Here is a 24,280-nt window from a genome sequence, read left to right as displayed (position 1 = left end):
ATTGAAATCAAGAGGAGATATAATGTGATCCCAAACTACATGTACTTCGAACTCACAGTCCAGTCTTTTTGCATGTTTACGCAGAAATAGCTATATTTTAATTCCCTGGAATTGACTGTCTAGTTTGCCTCTGGCTTGTTTCTGTGAGTCTCGCTCCCAAGAAAGCGTAGAACAAAGTCTGAGTCCAGCCCAGCGGCATCTTTGAGGCCAACAACGTTTTATTCACGGTATGAGCTTCTCAACCTTTGTCCTTCTGCTTCAGACCAAGAGGGCTACCCGCTTGGATCTCCCAAGAAAGCGTGTTTGGGACAGTGGCCATCACATCCGATTGTGCTCTTCCGACGGAAGCCCCAAGCATTCCTACTCCGAAGGAAGCAAGAGCCACTAAGTGGAGAAGAACTGATTTTCCAATCTACATACAATCTTATGATCTGGTTGTGGATCACAGTGACGTCTTTGAGATCTCGCAGGATCTCAGCCGCTGAGCTACCGGATCAGTATTTCAGCTGTTTTACTGTGTTCTGTGAGGCCATGTTGTATTAAACTAGAAGGGTTTAAAACAACAACAACAGCCGGGGGAACTTTTTACTGTATGGAGATCCCTCCAGTGCAGAGGCTGGAGCAATTCAGGTCCCCCCTTAAATAAACTACAAAGAAGTAGCTTTGACAGTACAACCCATGCCTGTTTGCTCATTGACTTCCTTTCGAATAAACATGCTAAAGATCTGTACCCTTCCTTCCCCCAACCATCCTCTTCTAAAAAAGGTCTAAAACGCAGACTTCTATTAAAAACCAAGGTCTGGATAACCTGCAGACGATGGAATAACACCTCCGCGGGTTTCTTTCCCCCTGTCTGGAATTCACACTCCCCCCCCCCTCTTTGATGAATGTTTCCTCTCGTCTTTGACAGAAAAATCTTTTTTTTGCACTATCCAAACTGGAAAACAAACTCAGGCAGAGCTGACATGATTTCAGAAGCATTCGGGTAAAACCGCAGCCCGACTGGAAGCATTTAGAGACATTCATAGCTACAAAGAGAGACAATATTTTTTAAAATGAGAAACCCAGCTTTTGGGGCAGGAATCGGCACCAGTGAACGGTCAGACGCAGGGCAGAAAGCGAGGCCCTGGGATCTCTCCCTGCCCCCTTTCCTTGCTTTCGTCCCCCCCCGCCCCCCCGGGGCTTCTTTCCCTCACTTCTCTGCCGCATGGAAGGCAGGGCTTGCCGGCCTCAAACATCCACAGCGAGACCAGCGGCTCTAGGAAACGTGAAGTTCTTACCTGGGACTTCGGTATCGGACGACTCGCTGGCTGAATTCTCAATCGGCTCTCTAGCTTCGGAAGATCGTTGCAAATGGAAGCTGGAAGCCATGTCGTGGGAAGCCTGGGGAGGTCTTAAGCTGTCCGGGAGCCTTTCCAAATTCATCCCACCTTTAAAAGAATCCATAGCAAGGAGAAGGCTCAGTGGGCGCCCGCGGCGGAGGCAGGAGCCTGAACAGCCTCGGGGGGGGGGGGCGGGGGGAGGCTTGAAGACTTCTTATTCCACAGCGGCCGGAAGGGAGCGGGTGCTTGGGACAAGAAGACTGTGAAATCCACTCGGCTGGCTACTCTAGGCCGGGCGCTTCGCTGTGCTCCTCTAGTGGCCGAAAAGGAAAGTCCCCCCCCCGCCCCTTCACAGCCCCGGCGAGTCGCGCGAGGTGGCGAGCTTGGAGCGGCAGCGATCGGAGTGACCTGCCCTCGCCCGAGCGCCTGCAAGTGGCAGCGGAGCTCCTCCCCTCTCCGCACCTCCCCGGCTAGGAGATCGCGGCCGTCTCGGGTTCTGCCAGCCTCCCGGGGCTGCCTGCCGAGTCCCCGGCCCGGCCAGCCGTTTCCGAAGCTCCCCGGCTGGCGTGACACATCTCTCGGAGCCCCGCAGGAGCCGCCGCTCTCTCTCCCCAGTGGCTTTGCCCGGCTCGCCCCGCTCCCTTCGCTTTAAAGAATGCAGCCTGCTGGAAGGTGGCCGGGCTCCCCGGAGAAGCGCTCAGCCAATCAGGTGCCTCTCCTCGCCCCATCACTGCCTGCCTACCTCCCTTCCAGCTCGAGGGGGTCGCCCAGGTCTAGGCAGCGCAAAGGGGACCTTCAGCTGTTGACATCACCGCCTTGGGCTGCAGCGCCCCTCGGCATTCTCCAAGCCCGCGGGAGGAGGGGGGCTGATCCCCAGAAATCTTTCTCACGCGGGCCACATTCTTAAACCCTCCGCCCTGGACAACCCCCCCCCCCGCCCCAGTCATTTGCATGGCATAATATCACACCTCTTATTTGGCGAGCCAGAGCGCATGCTCGGAGTTGCTTCGAGTGGACTCCTGACGGCTGCACATGGGCCCCTGGCGCCTGGGGGGACTTGGGTCTGAGGCGCACAGGGGCGGCCTGCTAGACCTCGGGATAACCGCCTCGCACTTCGACCGGGTTCCGCCACTTGTCTCACAGGCGCGTTTGAATGGCCTGGTCTGAATAGCCGACCGGTCTGAATGCTTACTCGGAAGTAATCCCCATTTGGTCCAATGAAATTGACTCCCAATGAAAGATGGCAAGGACGGCAGGTGAAGCGAGTTAGACTGGCTGGAAGGAGGGTGAGGGTCGTTTTGCCCAATTGATTTACGCTGCTTGGGATAATAGCCCGTATGGGGTGGGGGGGTCAGATCAGGAGAAATCAAGGGTGCTGAAAGCAGTATATCGCGGGGATATATATATATATATATATAAACTTTTTTCATGTCTTACATTATTTTTTTTCTCTATACAAATAAAGTATAGTTCAAATCAAGTGTAAAAGCCCATCCAGAAATCTAGCAACAGTGACTTTACGGGAAGTGGAAGAAACAATGAATTAAACTTAACTCTTGCAATTATGATTCCCCCCCCCCACCCCTTTCTCCTTTTGTGGAGCTGGGAAACCAAGTCCAGCACTAAACAAAACACACTCCCCTCAAGATCCGCTCTCCTGCCCTGGTTTTATGGCAGCGTGGAAACACTGAGTATCGGAAAGTTTTCGCTTGGTTGAACTTTCTAGTAATATATATCTCAGGGAAGGCACCGGTGGCTCCACGGCCTTTAATTTAAGGGTGGGGTGGGGGGGAGAAAGAGAGAGATCAGGGGAGTAGGGATTTGCTTTTACTGGAAAAGACCCCTTTGGCTTGGCTGTTTCTGAAACCTTCGGGCGGGTGTCTGGAGGACCATCCTCCCCATTGCCCCTCCCCCGCCCCAAGTTCTTCAGAGCGTCTAGTGCAAAAGGGGTGAAGAATTTACGTGTGAATGCTGTTGAATCTGATGAGAAAGCCCAGTTGGAATCCAGTTTTTAAAAAACCTCCAATCTGTATTTGGGAGGCCCACATGAACCTTTGCATTTCTTGCTGGTGTAATCCCAGATGCCAAACAGCGGCCGCAGCCTCCCTGGGCTCTCCTCCGCGTTGCACTCCCAGCAGGTAACCCCCGGTTCCCTTGAAGGACTGTCCCGGAGCCTGCGGGCTCAGGGAGTCTGCGGTGCACACGTGACCCTTTCGGGAAACGCCCTCTAGAGGCACGCCGCGACCGGCGCTCTCGGGGGCGCCTTGCAGCCACACCGGCATGGATGCGGCCTTTGCGCCGCAGCCCGTCCTGGGGACTCCGGGTCTCGCTCTGCAGATCAACTGGGTGGCGCATCGGAAGGGACACCGCCGTAAGGCGCTCATCCCGGAGCAGCCTTCCCGAAGGACCCTAGCCTCGCCACCCGCTGGGTTTCCTCCAATCTGGTCTCGGCCACCTTTGGACAAACCCTCTCCGTTTGGCTTCTCTCTGCGGAGGGGTGGGGGCGGAGGCTATTCCGGCGACTCCTTAAGGCTTGTTTATAGATCTGCCGCTCACCCGGCCCCTCCTCCCCATTCCTCCAGACATCTCCTGCAGCCGGGCAGGCCTTTCCAAGCCGCCTCAGAGAGAGAAGGAGGCAGCCCCCCCCCGCCCCCCGCCCCGGTACTCCTTCAAGTCATTCCGCCACTTTCAGATCCACTCCAAACCAGAGTTCTCCAGGTGAAATGTTTCTCCCCAGGGCCTGTTTGGCCGATGCCCTGTGGTTTGCTCGCCATCTCACTATAATATCATAAATGTACTATATAACATTTCTGGGAGTTTCAGCGGCTGGCAGTAAACCAGCGGGTGACTCTCATAGAATTTAGAATTTATAGTCCCTTCACGTGACTATATAAATAACCCCAAGAGTTTGGCACGGGCACCTTCACCTTATTCAGACAATTTGATCTCTCCGCCATTCGAGCAAGCAAGCGGTAGTGTGTGTTCCCGCCAAAGTCTGTCCGGGAGGAGAGCTGGCAGTTTTCATCCTCATCCTTCCATCCGCAGGACACTGAGGACTACTAAATAGTGATAATTCCTTTCTTTTAAAAAAGTGTCGGTGATTTCGTTTGGCGTTATGTTTTGGATGGAATGGGTACTGGGCTCGAAATGCCTGTTTTGGGTTTTAAGAAAGAACGACTTGCAACAAAACAAGCAACATGTCGATTTCACTAGCGCCAACTCAGTAGGAAAAGCCAAGTCAAGGAACTCCTTCCATTTGTGAGCGGCCTCGACACTGCCTTGCTGGGGCTCGGGGGGGGGGGGGGATGAATAAAGCAACCAAACAGGGCGATCTAAACTGATGCGGGTTCGGTCCAGAGGGCTGTTGCGAATTTAAAAGTAGATGTGGGTATCGGTTGCCTGGGTCTCAACAGAAGGCTTCAGTGGCGATGATTTCTCGACAAGAGCAGTGCTAAACAGCTCTACCCAGAACCCGACTTCATGGGACTTACTTCCAAGAATGGGCAAGTGACTTCCATTAAGCAGACAAGTTTGAGTCCAGTGGCACCTTGCAGACCAACAAAGTTTGCTTCTGGCTGGGTATAAGCTTCCCTGGGCAGGCGCACGAAGAGGTGGAACACACTAGACTCAAACTTTGTTGTGCTGCTTTAGGGCAACACGGCTACCCAGTTTCAGCCAGGTTTTTCCCAGCCCACCACGGAGAGGGTGTAAAATTGGCTGGACTCTACAAGACTGTTGTGAGGATTGCAAACACATGAGGGATTCCGAGGACTGAAGGGAAAGGCGACCGTTTCTACGGTTCATTATATACGAAGCAGCAACCAGCTTGGGTTGAAGGAGCCATTTCTCTAAGTCAAGCCCAGAGTCCCAGGGGTCGTGGGTTTCCCTATATGTCAAAGAGGTGCTTTTCTTGCCTTTTGCACGAAACCGTCTTTAAGTGCCCAGCAAATCAGATCACTGTTGTCCATTCTTCAGAAGAGAGTAGAGATGTGGCCTTCCAAGTCCAGAACACGACACTATTTTTCGGGGGGTGAGACAGGCTGGAAGCTAGAGCAGACACGAGGAATTACCTGTCCTGGATCAGGTCAAGGTTCAATTTCCAGACCCGATTTCTGTCACCAGCTGCCAAGTACTAGGAATCATTTACAATGCAAATGCAATGGGGCAAAGCTCTTCTTAGTCATCCCCACCTCACCTTCTATATTCCCATTCGAACACCTGGACTCTAGAGATCATTAGCACAATTAACTAAGTCCCTGTACAGTGAACGGGATATATACCTAGTTGTAAGAGCCAACAGCGCCTTTCTTTCAAAAATGACATTAGGTGTCAGAACGTAGACGAACCTGGGGTTTAAATCTGGTGAAGAGAATAACTCAACGCCTATATAAAGAAAAAGCATTTGCATGCTTGCACAGACATTCATTGTAACTTTTGTACAGGGGCTTCCCTCAGATTTTTCAGACAGGTGTGCCGAACTCCAGTTCAACGCATGATGCTGAACAACTGAAACTGCCTTATACTGAATCAGATCCTTGGATCCGTCCATCCAAGTGAGTATTGTCTCTCAAACTGGCAGCGGTTCTCCAGCGTCTCAGACAGAGATCTTTCATCACATCGTCGGTGTTCCTTCTGAACTGAGTTAGTCTGAGCTAGCTCACAGATTTTTAGCTTCCAGCTCACAGATTTTTGTCTTAGCTCAGGAAGGATGACCCCAGAGCACAATAAGCTATGCAGTAGCTCACAACTTTAAGTGCCAGTAGCTCATAAGGCAGGATTTTTGCTCAAAAGACTCTGAAGCTTAGAGGGAACATCGCACATCACCTACACTGCCTGGTCATGCTAGCCAGATCAAAGGTTTGCTCAATTTGTTAATTTTACTATTCTGTCATTGGATTTTAAATTTGTACAATTTTGCATTATAAACCACTCCTTACCAGCTATATGTAGCTCTGCTCACTGTATCTGATTCCTCGCCTGAAGAAGTGTGCATGCACACACAAAAGCTTACATTCTGAATAAAACTTTGTTGGTCTTAAAGGTGCCACGTGACTCCTACTTTGTTGTACTGCCTGGTCTTTTAACTGGAGATACCAAGGATTGAACACCTGGGATCTTCTGCATGCCAAGCAGATGCTCAGCCTTTGCTTGAGCCACAGCCTTTGGCATGTTTTAGACGAGCTGTAAGAGATGAGACTGTATCTGAAGAAGTGTGTTTGCACAGAAAAAATTATACCTATAATAAAATTTTGTTGGTCTTATAGTTGCCCTGCGAAAGGTTTTGTCTCTCCTTCCATTATTGGAATGTAGGAGGTCCTCTGCTGCCCTTGGCGAAAGTCCTGAACGATGAGGGAGGGAGGAACTCGATCTCACTATCATCAAAGGCAGTATTCTTACTGCATTTGGATTTCCAGGTCTAGAATTTGATCGTCGCATGCCAAGAATCAGAGGTCTTCTGCAGCTCCTGTGCTCTCATTCTTCTCCTTCACTCTTCAACTGAAAAGTTCACCAGCAAGCTCCACTGAACCGAAACCCGTGCCACTTTTCCGGACCATCACAAGATGCCAATTGATTTCAATCCAGATATTGTCGATTTATTGGGTTGTAAATTAGGTTGTGTGTGATTGTACAAGGCACTATTTTTAAAAGCCTCCCACCCCCGGTCTCTTGAAGGCCTTTTAAAAAGGAGCCGATTGGCCAAGTGCTTACTCTTCGGCGCCCCCTGTCGCTGTGGATGGGGTGGGCGGGAATTTGTGCCTTCAACAGTGCCCTGGCAGAGGGTGAACACAACAGTTGGGTTTGGGTGGGTCCGTCGTGTCAGCAGACGTGAGAAAGGCTATCCTTGCCCTCAGCCCCTCTTCTACACAAATAATCATCTGACACTCATGCCTGTATCAATGGTATTCACCACACATTCACTTTATACAAATTCCTAGCGTCACAAATAAACAATTCAACACAATTATTAAAAAACACAAGAGCCTTGTCTTCCCATCTGGTCACCTTTGGTATACCCCTCCCCCGCGTCTCGGTTTCTGCCTTGTGAGACGAGTTTCTCTTGGTCTTTTCTGCTTTCACATCAGTCGTTCTCAAAGGTTCTGGATTCCGTTGAGAAGAAGGTGTCGGTTCAAACGAGACAGCCTTTGGTCAGCCAGCATTACAATACAAACGCAGCGCGCCTTTCAATCTGCCACATTTCAATTGGCCTTTTCTCACCAAGGATCACAAGATGGCGTACCTGGCTGTTTATGTAGTGGCTTCATTCTTCCCTCCCGCACTGTCGCTTCACAACACCCCTGTTGTGGCTCACGGTCATCCCTTTAGGGTTCTTGGCTGAGCGCTCTTGTCCCGCAGGCTAAACCAACACAGCTCCTGTGTTCTCGAGTCCGTTTTTAACTTTGACGGCTGGCCCCCGAAGAATGCTGGGGACTTCAGTTGCAGAAGATAGAAGCTGACTCACTTAACCACTACAGCAAACTGGCTCTCATTGTATGATGAGATATGGGTCTCCGGAGAACAGACCACTGCAGTTTTTTTTTGGAGATTCCTAGCATTAATTACAATTCCGAGAATTAATTGACATTGGCATAGGTTCGGAATTATAGACTTTACAGAAAGAAGAATCCAGGAATTTAGGGAAGACATTGCCCCTCTTCCTTGCCAGTATCTCAAAGAATTCTTCAAATTCTTGCTCGATGCTCTAGTCCAGCCCCACGATAAGAGAATGTTTGAATACTGTGTAGCACAATGTAGCAGAGTTCTTTCCGAGAGGCCTGCTGAATTGTTCTTCAGGACCACTACAAAAAGTAACGCTTTCTTGTGGAATCTGGCCTTTAAAAAAATGTGAAAACTCTACTTAGACTTCCCAGAGGTAAAAGGGTTGTTTAAAACTGTCAGTGAAGCCAAATTACAGCACCTGAGTCCTCTGTTGCACAGTATAATCAATTTCACCCGTTTTAAACGTCCCCCGAGGTACCTTGGGAAGTGTAGTTTTGCAAAGTGCCTGGGCATCTCTTCTGTTACAGCCTGTTTATTGCAATAAACCATGCATTTTAAAACAGCTTTAATATGTAATTAAAAGAGCAATTCTAAGTGCGTTTACTCCTGCTCTGTTTCTTGATACCTTATGCTTCACTTGTTTGGCACTCCTATAGCTTATATTATGATAAAATACTTGCTGGTCTCAGTCATCACGAAGACAACTGAATAGGCCATAGCTCAGTGGGAGACCATCTGCCGAAGTCCCAGCTTCAGCCTCTGGCATCCCCAGCGCAAAGGATCAGGTACCGCTTGATGGGAAAGACCTTCTAGATAGCCGACTGGTCTGATTTGGTGTAAAGCAGCTTTCATGTGCTCAAAGACTTCCATCTGGAATTCCATGCATGTCAGTTTATGCAATTTATTAACAAAGAAGAGGGACTAAACCAGATCCACTCGGGTTTGCTCTGGGAGACCTTTCTTACCGCTGGGAGAGGGGGGGGGGGCGAGGGCATTAAGGAATTCTCCAGGTATCCACATCTGGAAGTCTCTCTCATTTCTTCTCCACTGCCAATAATTTGATGCTCAAAGTGCCTGTGAGAAACAAGTCCCGGTCTGTAACGCTAAAGGAGTCTCTGAAAATTCAGTCCTCCATACATTCCCAAACCTCAAGCAAAAGATAAAAAGTGGCCTATTAATGCCTCCGATTGATTTCAGCAGGCTTTAGCCATTGGAAAGAGGGCAGTGGATTCCCCAGTGAAAGGTCGCCCCCCCCCCCCTCCCGCGATGGGCTGGGTGGGAGAAGGAGGATCTAGGGAACAAGCGAAGGAAACCCTAGACTTGGAAAGAGAGCTCTGCCCAGTAGCTTGTGACACCACACTCGTCTCGGAGGGTCCCAAACTCTGCCGCCTGGCTCTCGTTCTCCCTCCTGGCGCCGCCGATTAAAACGATCAGTGTCAGCAGCATGTCATCTTTTCCAAATGCGGGGGGCATCCGGAGACAGCAGCCTGGTGCCAGCGGGGCTCGCTCTACCCCCTCTTGGAGCTGCTGCTGTCAGAAGCGGCCCAGCCCACTTCATCGCAGGGGAAGAGGGAAGGAGCGCAGCGCGCAGTGGCTCTTCAGTGAAATCTCCCAGCTGAGGCGACGGGTTTGTGGCTTGGAGACATTTTCCAAGCCAAACAGCAAATGAACCGCCGTCACTTGGTTAGCAGCTTTTGCCGAATGCACACTACAAAGGGAGCCTGCAATTGTCACCATGACCAATTTCTACGCCAGCCAGAGAACAGCTTGCGTAGCCCAGTAGGTGGAGAGCAAAGGACTGGGTAGAGAATCGCTGGTTCCAACCTCACCGCTGGGAGAGGGGGGGCGAGGTCATTAAATCCATTGCTTTATTTTAGTCCAGCACCCCCGCATCTGTCACATGGAGATAATAACCCAAAACAATCCTGTAAAACACCCCCCGCCCATCAGCTGGATTTATATCATTAAAAATGTGCATACTGGGAAGTAAATCCACTAATGGAATTCGCTTCCAGGTAAGCACGGTGACGTTGCTGCTTTTATTTCACCTGCTTTCCGATTGGAGGCACCTCTACTCAGAAGTAAGCCCCACTGTATTGATTGGGCTTTAATCCCAGGTAACCACGCGTCTTTTACAGTCTTAAACATTTAAGAGGGAGTAAAAGCCCATCGATTTCAATGGGAGTTGCTTTCAGATCAGTTTGTGGAGGATTATAGCGCTCATTTAATAAAGTGCATCTTCTCCCTCTCACAGATCCCATGCGTATAAATGGAAGTGAGCGTGGATGTAGATTTTGTAACGTTGTACAGCATATTTCACGTACTAGTGGGAATATCTCAACCGTTAGAGAGGAAAAAAAGGGATAACTAGGATTGCGGATAAACAGGATTTCACGAGCTGCACGGACAATTTGCAGTGAGTTCGGATAATAGGGGCTTTCAGACCAGACCTGATGCATAAACATAAATTTAAGCCCCAGCATTTAGGATTCACGTTTTCATTAGGTATGTTAGCCATGTTCGCGTCTGCTCTTAGCAAAAGACGGGCCGCCGATTATTCTCCTTCTCACTCTTGCTCTCCAGACCTGCCGAGGCGATTGGATTCCCATTTTTAGCTATCAAAAGCGTCTAATCCACCTTCCCGAAGGTTCGCGGCAAGGTTGGTTGCCCGCGCAGAATGGAGAGGGCTGCAGTCAAGGGTGGGGCCCCTAATCGACGGCAGGATGACCCCCGAAGTGACTCTCGGCGCCCCACTCCCCCGCACACCCCCAATGGAGCAGCAGCGCGTGTCTTTGGGGAGGCTGATGATGTCACCGAGGAGTTTCCACAAAGGCCGCGGAAGTCACAGGCCGGCATTGCTCCCTGCCCCACCGAATCGGCTTCTTCTCCCGCACGAAGGGCAGGAAGCCGCCGGGGCTAACTTTCTCTTTAGAGTGTCCCGGGAAGAAACGGGGTTGGCCGCCTCGGACAGGCTGCCCTTCAGCGGGTTGAGGATGCTCTGTTGGCAGCGGGTGGCTTTAATACGCAGAGCTCGGGGAAGGGGCTGCCTGGCTGGCCCGGATCTAGTGAAACCCTGACAAGCGACGCGGGTAGGTAGGTTAGACCTTGGGAGGAAAGAGAGAACCTCTTGGCAAGGCTCTAAGGGGGGAACTCCGCCCCCTGATCTGGAAGGAGGGTCGGGCCAGGGCCTTTGCCTGATTTTAAGTTCCTGAGGCAGGGTCATAGATCAAGCTGGGTAGCCCGGTGAGGCTGCGATCCCGCACGACAGAATGCCCCTTCCATGCACACAGTAAAGATCAGCTGGGAAGTGCACCGCAAGTGAATGGAAGGGGCATTCTTTCGCGCGTGTGAGCGCAGCCCATGTCTGTCTTAGCAGGAGAAAAGAACAAGAGGGCTGGGCAGGGAGCACCTTACAGACTAACCCGATGTGGGGCAGGGCACGAGCTTTCAGGAGATACCTGAAGAAGCGAGCAGCGACTCAGGAAAGCTCCTCCCCTGCCACAAATGGGGTTAGTCTTTCAGACGCTCCTGGACGCTGGCTCTTTGCTCCGGAAGTAGGGCCAGAAACCGAGCCTTGGCGAAAACGACGTTGAGGATTGCGGGGAGGGAGAAGATGCTTCCGCGAAGGAGTCGTTTACTCCCTGCAAGCCTGTGCACACGGGTGGCATTTCCCTCTGAGTTTGTTGTTGTTGTTGTTCAGTCGCACAGTCGAGTCCGACTCTTTGCGACTCCATGGGCAAAGTCACGCCAGGCCCTCCTGACTTCCACGCATGCTTAAAATGGTGCTCCAGGTAACGAACAACAACACCACGAAATGTTTGGGCTGCCATACTGTTGCACCCTTAGCCACTGGGACTTATTTGGAGCCCTCATGAGTCATTCATGAGAAGGAGGGCAGGCTGGGTTGCGTCAGTTCTCAGGGCCCTTTCTTACGCGCCCAAGGACATGCTGGTTGCCTCTTTGGGGTCAGTCAGCAGTATTCCCCCAAGCCTGTTTGGCAACGGATCCTGGAGGTTTTTGCCATCTTCTGGGCGTGGAGCTGGGGGTCACTGGGGACGTGTGTGTGTGTGTGTGTGTGTGATATTTATGGATTTCCTGCATTGTGCAGGGGGTTGGACTAGATGACCATGGAGATCCCCTTCTGTTCTATGATTCATCGTAGATGAGATCGGATCTCGATTAGGCTAGCATTCCTCCCGGGAGACCTTCATTTGAAAGCAGATTTAAACCACTCTTTTCGCCCCTTCCTTCCATTAATAATCCGGGGACTGAGGTGCAGGATTAGACCGATATCCAGGACAGAGGTACAATATCCACACGGCCAACACAGACGTCTGAGCGGATTCGCAAAACAATTAAGCCACAGCCTTTGGGGTTGCACAGCCGAGGTCGTTCCAGTGAAACGGAGTGAACATAGCGTTTCAACCGGATCGCGGGGCACAGCCATTGAGAGGGCAAAGGCAACTAGTTCCCGTTCCCTTAAAAGCTGGCCTTTGTTCGAGTGCAGGAATTCCAGCTAGGCCCTCCATTACCCTGAACCAATTAGCCGTTGCGTTCCCTCCCCACAAGTGTTACAGCATCAGGAGAGTGACGCGTCTCTTCTCCAACACAAAAACAAAGCGGGACTCGGGAAAACTAACAAACAAACGTTCACCGGGAAGAGGAAGCCCCGATCCATCTTTCCTTAAGGTGCCACCCCGATCTCTTCGGCTTTGGATGCAGCGACCTTTCGGGATTTTCTGAATTGAAAGTCCACCTCCGGGTCTTGGGGGCGGAATATTTTAACCCCGTGCCAGTGGGATTACACCCTGCCAAAGCCAGATCGGTCAGATGTTCGTAGTTTCAGGGCAGCGAGAGAAGAGAAGCGGCCCTGACTGAAAGGTTTCCGTGCCGAGATGTGAAAAAAAGATATTTATTATTTCGTCTCATTTATCATCCGCCTTTCTCTCTGAAACTCAAGGCGGCTTCCAAATGTATACAAACCTAGGAGGGAGCTCAAGAATCATAGCAGGGCCCAAAACTGGAGAATGGGGCAAATGGAACCCGGCAGTGTCCCCCTTCCTGACTAGGCAACGAAAACGACGCCTTTCCGCCCTTCCCTTTGCAAGGACCCACACACCCCATTTTACCCAGGTTGATTCAAAGGTCAGCCCCACTGAGTTCCCGGGGACTTCATTCTCTCTGGTGAGAGGAAGCTGCAACCACAACTACATCCCAACAGCCCCCCCCCCCCCCCCGAAGAATTTCCCAAGGCCTTCCAGGGGCTTCAATTCCGAACGGGAATTTATTCGTCACCCTGACACTTCTTTGGAGGCCGTCGTCTTTGTTCTACCGGAGCCGGATCGTAACTTGAAATCTCATTGAGAAGCCACCTGGGCTGCACATCAGACGGCACCATGTTGGATCTTTTAAACATTTTTTCCCCTGTTCTCGCCGGATTTTGTGCGGCTTTATTAGCACTAACCAGACTCACGTTTGGCCGATAAATTATTGAAAATCGTTAAGCAGTAAGTGACACCATTTCCTCTCGGATTCCGAGGAGAAGCTCGTTATAATGAAGTAGTAATTAAAAAGCAGGCACTGCACATACACCAGGCAGGGCTCCGAGGCGTCTCCGACGCTAACCTGCAGCAGCAGTCTTTGTTGTTGCTTAAAAAGAAATGTTTGCTTTGATGTTCAATCAATCTGATGTCTTTTAACTGGCGGTTCCCGATCGCGGCTAGATGGGCGGCCCTCGGGAGGAGAGGAGAGCAGGGCAGAGGGGAACTCCTGCGGGCAGCTGAGCCCAGGTGCCCAAGAGAGCAATCAATGGCCGATGCAATCGATCGATGGCTTCACACCGGGACGTGAAGTGAACGAGGCGGATTTGAACCAGCTTTTGACCCGAGGGCGTGAAAGGCCGGGCGTCGGTTCACCTCTGCAAGCAACCCTGTGCTCCTTGTCTCTTGATCGAGGCCAGGGCGTTTTGTTCCCAGCTATGCCTGCTGTGCTTTTAGAGGCAGAGAAAAGGACTACAAGTTTAGCCAGTTAAACTTCCGAAGTCCCGTTGGTTTGCCCTGAGAAATGTCCCTACTGAAAACAGTAAGCAAAGTCGGAGCCCGGTGGCACCTGGGTATAAGCGTAAGGTTCTGGCTGGGTATAAGCGCTGGTGTGCATGCACATGCGCATTCACAAGCGACTCCATCTCATTCAACTCAGAGGGACTTGTTTCTGGGGGCAGCACATGGCGAACACCCTCATCTTTTCTGTCCCTTAATCTGCAGTCTATTCGGGAACACACAATAAAACGAATGCAGCGACATTTAAACCCGAGGAACCTTGCATAGAGTCTGCTTGCACAGGTCTCCAAACGCGCCTAGTATAACGGTACATAAAGCAATGCACTAAAACAAACCAAAACAACCCAATCCTGAAAATCGCATCGGCCCCCATCCGCCGAAAGCGATCGTTACTAATGTCCGGGGAGGAACTTGGCGGAACTGAAGACCGACCTTTCCATTGCTTCCACTGGAGACCAGGCCCGAGTAAAGGGCGCAGGACCCGGGCCATAAAAAGCAGAGTCTGGAAGAAACGCTCCTGATCCCTTATCAAGCCATAAAGGCCCGACCCGCGGCGCGTCCGCGTCCAGCCCCCACCTTCCCGACCCAGCTCATTGTGTGCGGCCGCCCTAAGCAAAACCGCCCTCCGAGTCCCCCGAGAAATGGGTAACTGTTTTATCAGAAGACAATGACATGTCGCGAGGCAGGAACGAGGCCCCCTTTCTCCTCGGCCAGGCAACAAAGAGGAGCAATTGTCTTTTCTATCTCGTGTTTGTGTGTGGTGGTGGGGGGGGGAGGAAGATAAATCCCCTCTGAATTTGCACACGCACAGGGAAGCAAGGCACCATCGGTTTCCATGAGGGCAAAAGAGGCTTCCGTCTCGCGGGTGCAGCAGCCTAGGAAAAATCCTCCACCCTTAACGTTGTAAAATCCTCCAGAACAAGGCGGCCACTTGACGACGGCTTTGTTTGCTTTGAGAAAGCGCGCGTGATTTGTACACGGTCCCCTACCACTCTTCTATCCAGCGCCATTTATGAGCGTGACCCGGTGCAAGCAAACCTACAAGCCCTGCCCCGAGAAGCCTGCAATCTAAATATTAACAGGGGAAAGTTCAGGGAGGGCAGGTCTTCGAAGGCCCTTCACCTATCACTCTGAAGAGGTGCACAAGCTCAGCAAAGCTAATACTGAAATCAATCTTAGTCTTTATTTATGGTGCCCCTGGAACTTTGTTTTGTTTTCCTACCGTGGGCTACGGCGGTTTGCGTCTACCTGGGGAGCCAGCTCGGCTAAAAGAGCGGGGATTTACATCCGGCTGCGGTTTCTCGCTAGTTTAGGAGAGCAGGCTTTATTTTAGAGGCCCACTTTTCTTGTTGTCCATCGTTCACTGAGCCCAGAATAACCTGCGTCGGGATGCGCTGAATGCCGATGGCACGCAAGCCTGAAGTCTGGGGGCAGGATCGGCTTTTAAACTCCATTGATTTTTAATGGGAGAATTAGGCACCTGCCTAAATCTCTAATGACCAAAGGGTTTAAGATGCAAACGATGCTCTAGCCTAGTGGTGTTCTTTCATCTACCCCCCTCCCCCCCATTTTTTCATGAATTCAACCTACTATTTTTTGGTTTCTCCACACGTGTACCTACGATGGTTCAATAAGCTGTGCCTCTGAAAAAATACTGTGTATATTACTGTCCAGACAGATTTGGTATATGTTGCTGTTTTGAATTGTTTCGGTTTCTGCGTATTTTTCTCTTGGCTCCCTGAGTCACTCTCTGATCTGCCTTTTTCGCAAACGGCATAGAAGTACTCCTCCGGTGAAATGGCAGTATTTATTTTACAACATGTATATATCCCGCCTTTCTGTCCTCTCAAGGGCCACCAAAATCTGGACTGCAACCAATTCAGTTCAAATCACATCGAGTTCAAAATTCCAGATTAGTTAGTATGTAATAGTTTCGCACAAGATCGAAAACTGTTGAAGTCCTTAAAATCGAATTTTAAAAAACCCCGGGTTGTAGCTATGCCTGCTAGCTAGTAGCTATGCACATAGTAGGTACAAAGGACGCACACACAACGATCCTACTATTCTCACCCTAAACAGAGTTACACCCTTCTAAGTCCATTGACCTCCAAGGGTTTCGAAGGGTGTGACTTTGTTTAGGATGCCTCTGTCTGTCGGGCATGCACACAAATGCGCAACACTCAACCATATTCCACTGTAGTGAAAGGCAGTTCTTCCATGGATTGCACTGACAGCATTGTGCCCAAAGAGATTTACGCAAATCCACGGGCAAAATGAATTTACATCCCAAAGGAATATATAAATTTACATCCCAAAGCAACATATATATCTCGACCCCCAGCAGCATATATTATTAGGACATAAAGCCGCGTGTGCAGCTGAACGTGTGCTTTTTTTACTTGTAAGTAAGTCCACTGATTAAGAGCCCCGTGGCGCAGAGTGGTAAAGCTGCAGTACTGCAGTCGGAGCTCTCTGCTCACGACCTGAGTTCGATCCCAGCGGAAGCTGAAGTTCAGGTAGCCGGCTCGAGGTTGACTCAGCCTTCCATCCTTCCGAGGTCGGTCAAATGAGGACCCAGCTTGCTGAGGGGAAAGTGTAGATGACTGGGGAAGGCAATGGTAAACCACCCCGTAAAAAAAGTCTGCCTTGAAAACGTTGTAAAGCAACGTCACCCCAGAGTCGAAAACGACTGGTGCTTGCACAGGGGACTAACCTTTACCTTTTTAAGTCCACTGAGCTTAAGCAAGCATGCACTGGTGTGTGTGTGTGTGTGTGTGTGCTACCACACAAACACATGTCAATGACATTGAAAAACCCTGCGATCCTGGGCATGCCTACACCGAAGTCATCTCCACTCTGTTCAGTTGGGCTTCTTCCCAGGTATGCATAGGACTGCTCCCAGAAACGGCCGATTCCAGGTACTTCCTGGTATTTGAACTTCCTTTCTATGACCGAAGCTAAATTAAAACAATTGGTGGTGGTGAGGAGGGGTGGTCGGTGCGACTCCTTCTCGGGCCAAGGGAACGACCACCAGACTGCTAAAGGCCTTCAGCTGGGAAGTGGAGTTCCGGCTGAAGCGGAATCTGTCTGGTTGGGGTAAGAGGGTCATTGATGGGCGACGTGGGAAGAGGCAGGCGTCCCTAGTCTGTGCGCCACTAGCTTGTAATGGCGGTTCCGATGGCTCCTTCTTCGACCTCCCTCCCCCAGTTCCCAGCAGGGCTCACTCCGAATTGAGGTCGACTCCTTCCCCTGGGCTCTCTAAACTCTCTACGACTGTAGCAGCCTTTCTAATCTGGTTGTCGCGGCCTGGGTGGAGATGCGGAAGGCCCATATGGATTCTGGCCTGTCCTTGGAGGGAGCAGTTCATTCCTTTCGTCCTTGCGGAGCGATTCTCCCTCGGAGGGATGCTGCTAGCGAGGAAGGGGCGGAGGCTGCTCCGTTCGCGGTGCCTCTAGCGTCCGCCGCCATGGCAGCAATCCAGGGCCAGGCAGATTTTATAGAGCGTTTTATTTTACGTGAGACAATAAAACAGCTCCCCGAGCCGTTTGTTACACCGCCCCCCCCCAGCAAAAAAAAAAAGAAGAGACCGGCGATGGAGGTGCCAAGGCAAAGCGAAGGGCGAGAAAAAGTCTAGCAAAAAGGAAGAGGCCCCTTCCAATGGGACTACATATATCGACTTTATTAGTGAATCCATTTAACCCTGAGGTAAACTGTCTGAGTGTTTTATACACACCAGGAGAAAGAAATCGACTCCCGACCTTGTTTTGTGACAGTTTAAAGATCACTGGTCAGTTTCCTACAACCGGCGAGTTTCGGTCAGACAAGTCCGATTTTAGCGCCGCGCAACGCCTCCTAGTCAATTTCACACCCAGGTGAGCTCGATAGTCGTTGCTGCTGCCAGGTGAAGGGCGAACAAAGGGCGACTGGGGAGGGGGGGAAATAATGCAGCGGCCAGAGAATCCTGTCAGGCTCAGCAGACCAAGGTGGAAAGTTACAAGGGTTCCTCGTCACATCTCCTCCTCTTTCCTCACTAAGATAAAGGAAAGTTTCCCTCCGGATTGTGCGCAAGGCCATCAACCAGATCGAAGCATGCGAGAAACACTAATCTTCTCCTACATCAAACCAACCCGACGTTTATAACTGAATTATCGACCTTCTCGCAGATAAATGGAGCTCAGTAACTCCCCCATAGCTGTCATTACAGTCCATAAAAGTGGGGCTTTGCCTAGGCGCTGGCCTGGCTGGCACTCCCCCCCTGTCTTCAGGCAAAATCACCATCATGGCGTCTTCCTCCTTTTTTATAAGAGGGAGGGAAGGAAAAGCACACAAAAGAACTTGCTTGGGAGAGTTTGGTCTGCGAAACTGCCTTTGGGCAATCTAGTTTTTCAAGCCACATTCCAGCTCTAAGCCCCAGAAGTGGATAAATTCAGCCTAGAAAATGTAGATTAGCTAAGTAAATGGGTAAAGACCACCTACCTTCTCTTTCTGTCTCCCCCGAAAGAACTATGCTAAACAATCCCATCCAACATCTCTATCTATCAAAGCCAGGCCGGGGCTCGTTCAGACATGGCAAATCTAGGAACAAGCACACATAAAAACTACAGCTCCATTCCATTTCTCCATGTGCAGGGACTGGAGGAAAATATATTTTAAAAACCCGGCGAGTTTGACTGTAATGGGATGAGGCACGAAGAGCTCCCGGTGGATGCAAAGTCCTTAATATATTACTGTCCAAACAGATGATGGGACTTTAATAATAAAGCAGCGGCCCTGAACTAATGTTGGGAAAGTTGACAAAAACTTGAGCTAAAAAACGGAGAGCTTAATTTTTTCTGACAGATACAAATGACACCCCAAAGGCTTTTTTCGAAGAGTAGCAACTGGCTGCCGGAACGGTGATTATTTGTCTCTCTCCCCCCAATTTTAAAAGTGGAAAGAAAGACGCCTCCCCTGCTCCTCTTCCAGAAAGTATCTGGAGTTTTCCGCTTGGCATCAGGACAACAGTCTGTTCCAGGAGTGCCTGTTTAACTGCAGGGCTTCAAGGCCGCCAAAGCACAATGGCTGATCTGATCTACACTTGCAGGCCTCCTTCACAACACCCTCCCATCTAACGCGCACTCTCTTCCATCTTGATTCCTAGCACTTTCTGGAGGGAAAGAAATGAGATCACTGCAAAGCAGATTGCCCCCCGAGAAGAGAATGCCGCAGCAAGAATTAGCGTCCCATTCAGTTGGATGGAACGTGCTTGTAAATCAAGAGCTGAAGAGCTGAAGGCGATGGGAAACACAGGGGACCCCCTTGACGTCTATGGTACTTACGTGCAGAGGTATGAAGACTTGGGAGGAAAAGTCAGGCGCTTTTAAGCCATAAAAAGGAGAGTGAAGCACTTTCTCCATCTGCGAAAGTGGGGCGCCCCAGATTCTTGGGACTTCCCTAGGGCCGCGATCTTAAGCCCTTATTAGAGAATAAGCTGTATGGAAGCAACCGTCTGGGATGTTTTGTCTAACTTTGGGATGTTTGGGACTCTACTGCGCTATAGCCAGATAACGCTTGACTGCTGCAAGTTTTCTTTTAGTGACTGGACATCAATACTCCCTCTAGGCTGTGGAGTCTTGTGTGCAAAGCTTCTGCTTCGAGAGCTACTGCCATTAAAGCTGTGAACTACTGCATACATTAACTTGCTCTGGAGACATTTTTCCTGAGCTAAGACAAAAATGCGTGAGCCGGAGGCTAGAAAAAACCTGAGCTAGCTCACACTAACTCAGCTTGGAGGGAACACTGCTGGACATCGAATTAAAACGCTTAGCATTCTGACTTGAAGGGCTCAGACGGTAGGAATGTTTACTCCCAAGTAAAACCCACCGGATTTAGTGGATTCCTATTGACTGACGATGTCCGGCTAGGTAGGCCAGGCCACTTACTTGGAGGTAGTCACAGATTTTAATGGGGATACTCAAGGATAATGAGCCACGGGTTGCACTCCTGTTTCTGCGCAGAGCCTTCTGGGGAGGTGGGGGCCCTAGCCCGGCCGGGAAGAAGCGCCCGCAGGAGCGTCCCTTCCTCTGCCCCTCCTGGGAACCTGCTTGTCAGACTAATTGAGGGAGAAGGGGGCAGAGCAGTTCGTTAACCGGTCTCCTCATGTTACTCAGGGCATCTCTTCATCTGAACAGGGTGCCCTCGTTTGCGGAATTAAAAAGATGCCTCTGATCCAAGGCAATCAAAGGTCCAAGCCCCAGCGTCTCCCATGCGCTAGAAACTTTCCAAAGCCGAGAAGAAGCTGCAATCGGAGCCATTGGAGATTATGTTTCCATTTGGGTTTTTAACTCGGCGGCCCCCCCTCCATGTCTTTCTCTCTCTCTCTCCCCCCCCGCCCCCGGCCTTGGTTCATTGGAGCAGCCTCTTAATTGCTGGCAGTATTTCGATGGGGAGGGGGGAGAACACATTTCCCCTAAACAGGACATTTCCTGAAAGGCTGAAGTATTCTAATAATGCACAGTGCTTTTAATGTGCTCAGACCAACTCTGAAGCTTGCTAAAGCCAGGATATTTCCTGTTTCGAACTACAAAATCAGACCAGTAATTAACCTTTGTGGAAGATCAACTCTCTCTCCCTCTCTCCCCAAACCGCATGTTTTCTTTCTTTCTTTTAAAAAAAACCCCAAGCTGATGAGAACAGCGACGACCAATATTCATAACGATTTTCCTAAACATTACAAGACTTTCAGCTGCATTTCATAAACCGTCCCTCGAATAAATAAAAGCAAAAGCCAGACAGCTGGATCCCCAAGTCAACTGCAGCGAAGTGTTTGTATGTCAGCATGTCTAGCAAGGAAACTAGTCTGAAAGCGAGGCTTTTGCCTTCAGCTCTGGATCCCTTGGGGGCTTTTGCTTTGGACAGACTTGTAGATGGAAGGCTCTGCGATTTTGCCCATCATACTGCTCACTGCCCGACTGAAACTAGAGGCGACGTCGCACCCGGGATTCCGAAACACCTTTCAAGTGACAGCCCAGTCCTTAAGCAGAAAGGAGGACAACCCCCCACCTCCCCCGACGCCTCCTCTATTTCACTCCCAAGTCGAAGCGTGTCAGTACTAGGGAGTTCCCTCCAGTCATTATCTCCCTTCTGCAATGAGTGGTCGGGAGAGCTCAGAAAGAGCCGAGATAAGAACCTGATGTCTTCGCAGCATTACTGTAAAGAAGGAGTCTCCCCAAAGGCCAGTAGCGGCTGGGTCAAAGGGAGTGAAATATTCCCTTCTGGAGAGGGGGAGTTAATCAGCAGCACACACAGGGTCACAGACAGGGAAGTTGAGAGCAAATAAAAGGGACGCATTTCCCTCAGTTCCTTCGGGAACCCACCCCGCCCCCCCCCTCCAAGCCCCCGCAGACTTTACTAGAAAATCAAAAGCGTTGCGCATCTAATACTCAGGAGTCCTCCCCCACCCCGAACCTTTCCCTCTCTTCCCGAATGTCTCTAGCAAAACCCAATGAACTTACCCAGATCCACATAGGGAGGGATACTCTTGGGCAGACTCAGTTCCATAGTACAATCTGTGTGAACAATAAAACAAACCGTAAAGCCGTATTCGCGGATTCCGCCGAGGAATAATGCGTGCCCATTTGGAGTCGACAGAGGAAAACCTAGGCACAAAAACGACGGCACCCAATGCTTCGGTGGAAGAACCTCCACCAGGGATCTGCGTCCCCATCCTAAATACCCACGCCTTACCCCAGACACCCCCGCTCGTTTTCAATAAAGGATAATTCTGTCTCATTACAATTAAAGGGGAGATTTCCCACCTCTTCCTTGGATCATGGCCAAAATTTGCTTGGAAGAAAGTCCCCCCGCTGTGGTGGAGACTACCAAGTGACTGGGGATATGAACGCTGCTTTCCAAAGACAACTGGAAAGTCACCCCAGTTCAGCGATACCTGAGTAAAGGGAGTCGATTCTACCCGTACTTCACTGAAGTAAGTAGGGCATAGCTTCCATGTAGACACTTACAGGATCCATCCAGCTACAAGAATATAAATTGTAATCGATAGCTAATGGATATACTTTACTCTTGCGCAGAAGCTGCATTTATGGTTCGAAAAAGGCTCAGGAACTTTGAAGGTGGTCTCTCCTGAAATCATTTAACCTACCCCCTCCTAAGGCTTAGTATAACTCTGGATTGTCCAGAATGGGGGAGGGGGGAATTGGGAACAAAACAGGAGACACGGAGAATGTGGACATTTGAAATTAAATGAAATACTTACAAACTTCTATACAATGCCCATTCTACCCAGAGCCTATTACCCAAGCAATTGCTGGTAGGCAGAAATGACCCTAATCTGTTTACTCAGAAGTAAGTCTCACTGGCCCCCTGACTGTGTGAATGTATGTGAATTATCCTCATGCCCCACTTTCCACGAGAGTGTCAGAAATGGTCAGGGTAGCTAACTGGCAAAAATGCACCTCTGAAACATCAAATATTCTTTTCAAACTTTACACGTACATAGATTTCGACTCAGAGGTGCTTGTGGGTATTTTGGCTGTTGTTTGGATCGGGCTGTCATAGTTCCCCACCAGCTTGTCAACAGTTGATTGCTTACATAATGGCTGCTGAGCTTCCCTGATTTCCAGGAAAGTAGTAGTCCAATCCACAGTTCATTTAAAGAGAAACATTTGATCGAATTGAAAGCAATTATGGGAACAGGAATCGCGGTCCTGAGCGAACGCTGTCAAGAAGTATCACTGACAGAAATAGGACTTGCTGTCAAGTAAGAATATAGTTACAAACAAACTTGCTTACACTGGAAATCAGCTTTACTGTCCCTTTTCTGCCCAGAGGTGTTTGTTTAGCACAGGAGTGAGCGGTGCAAATCTGATGAAACCTCACGAGCAGGTCTTAAACTGTAGGTGGATAGCGAATAGCACTCTCTGACAACAATTCGCTCATATAAGAAACTAGGAATGATTCCCCAGCGTTTACCTAAGAAGGCAGTGTGTGAACTGCTTGACTCCCATTTTCCATGGTTAAGTGATGGTATTTTGATTTTGTTATTTCTTAGGATTTCCTACATACTTTTTTATTTACTCATTTCCCTTTAATAATTCGAATAGATTTTGTTCTACTAAAAGAGCACCAAATACGTCTTTTTTTGGGTAATGTATTTTCAGGGTTTTTTTTTTTTTTTAAGTTCTAGACTTTTGGCACATGCTTCGAATCTGGCAGATAAAACTGAGCTCTGGGGGAAAAAAATCATTTAGGTCGTGATTGTCACATGACCTCTAGAGAAAACACACCTGTGAAATATTAGATTAATCTTTTCAACTCCAAGAGCAACTGGAATCCCCGGGATATATATATATATATATTTTAAAACGTCGAGATCAAGTAGCCGCAGTCATAAAAAGAAAATCGAATTCCATAAAACCATAACATTTATGAGCGGCGTTCCGAGGCGTCCCTTGTCATGCCGATCGGGCGCGTGCGGGAGATGACATTGTTCCTCGCCCCCGCAAGGCTCTGCCGTCAGCACCGAGCTCTGGTTTGATTTCAACCTTGCAGGATGCAAAATGAGGTAACCCCCTTGGAATTATATTTTCGGGCATATTTGTCAGATTTGACGAAGCGCAGGAGCCCTCGAGAATTTATACAGCGTATAAAGATGTCAAGGACTCGCAGCTTCAAGGCTAAGCTCAGGCAGCAATCAGGGAAACCGCGGGGAAACTGGCAGCCTCGGTCGCGGAGATGCCGAAGCGGTCAGTGGGAGGGCGGGCGGCGGGGGGGGGGGGGCTGCTGGGGTTCCCCAGCGATCCGGGCCGCCCTTCCCTTGGAGCAGCCGCTTGACAACCACCGGACAAGCCATCCGCTAAGGCAGGGAGAGGCTCCGCCGCCGGGCTCTGTAGCCACCCTACTGCCGGGCACGACCAAGCGTCGAAAGTAGCGCAGGAGCTCCTCCAGGGTTAGGTGGGAGAGCCAAGGCGTGGGGATGGGGTGGTGGTGGGGGAGACTTTGGCAGATTCCTCCAACTGTTGACTAAGAACTTGGCTCTCCTGCTGGGTCAGCGAGCCGGAGCCAGAAGCTCGGCGGCTCCCTGCGGACTAGCCTGCCCTTTGCGAGCCACCGCCCCCCCCCCCCCCGAGCCGGTGGCATTAGCGAAGCCAGAGAGGCACTTACCGGCGCGCCGCGATCTTCTGGCGCTCCCCGGACGATCCCAGCGGCGAGGGAGGGGCTGGGGCAATGGTCCGGCTCGCGTGGGCTCAGCGCTCCTTTGTCCGGCCAGCTGCCATGGAGCCTCGGCGCCCGGAGCTCTTTCGATCGCTCCCGCCGAGGATCGCCCTTGGCCCAGCGCCGCCTGGCCCCGCCTGCTCTGGCCCCCGCCCGGCTGCGAGCTTTCGGGAGAGCCGCCGGCTCCTT

The 24,280-nt window shown here is 50.5% G+C and overlaps 1 protein-coding gene across 1 annotated transcript in view; it reads right to left on the bottom strand.

Annotated features, from left to right (window-relative positions):
* PITX1 (paired like homeodomain 1) overlaps positions 1–21,471 on the bottom strand; it is a 33,212-nt gene extending 11,741 nt beyond the window's left edge. Inside the window, exons 1-2 of the mRNA XM_060240440.1 lie at positions 21,373–21,471; positions 1,281–1,430 (exon numbers count right to left, since the gene is read on the bottom strand). Coding sequence (XP_060096423.1) covers positions 1,281–1,430; positions 21,373–21,418 — 196 coding nt within the window. The 5' untranslated portion in view covers positions 21,419–21,471. The remainder of the gene's footprint in view (positions 1–1,280; positions 1,431–21,372) is intronic.
* Between the last annotated feature and the right edge of the window lie 2,809 nt (positions 21,472–24,280).

This window comes from Heteronotia binoei, chromosome 5 (genome assembly GCF_032191835.1).
Source record: "Heteronotia binoei isolate CCM8104 ecotype False Entrance Well chromosome 5, APGP_CSIRO_Hbin_v1, whole genome shotgun sequence".
Taxonomy (NCBI): domain Eukaryota; kingdom Metazoa; phylum Chordata; class Lepidosauria; order Squamata; family Gekkonidae; genus Heteronotia; species Heteronotia binoei.
The sequence above is the reverse complement of the archived record's forward strand: the minus strand, read 5'-3'. Positions and strand labels throughout refer to the sequence as shown.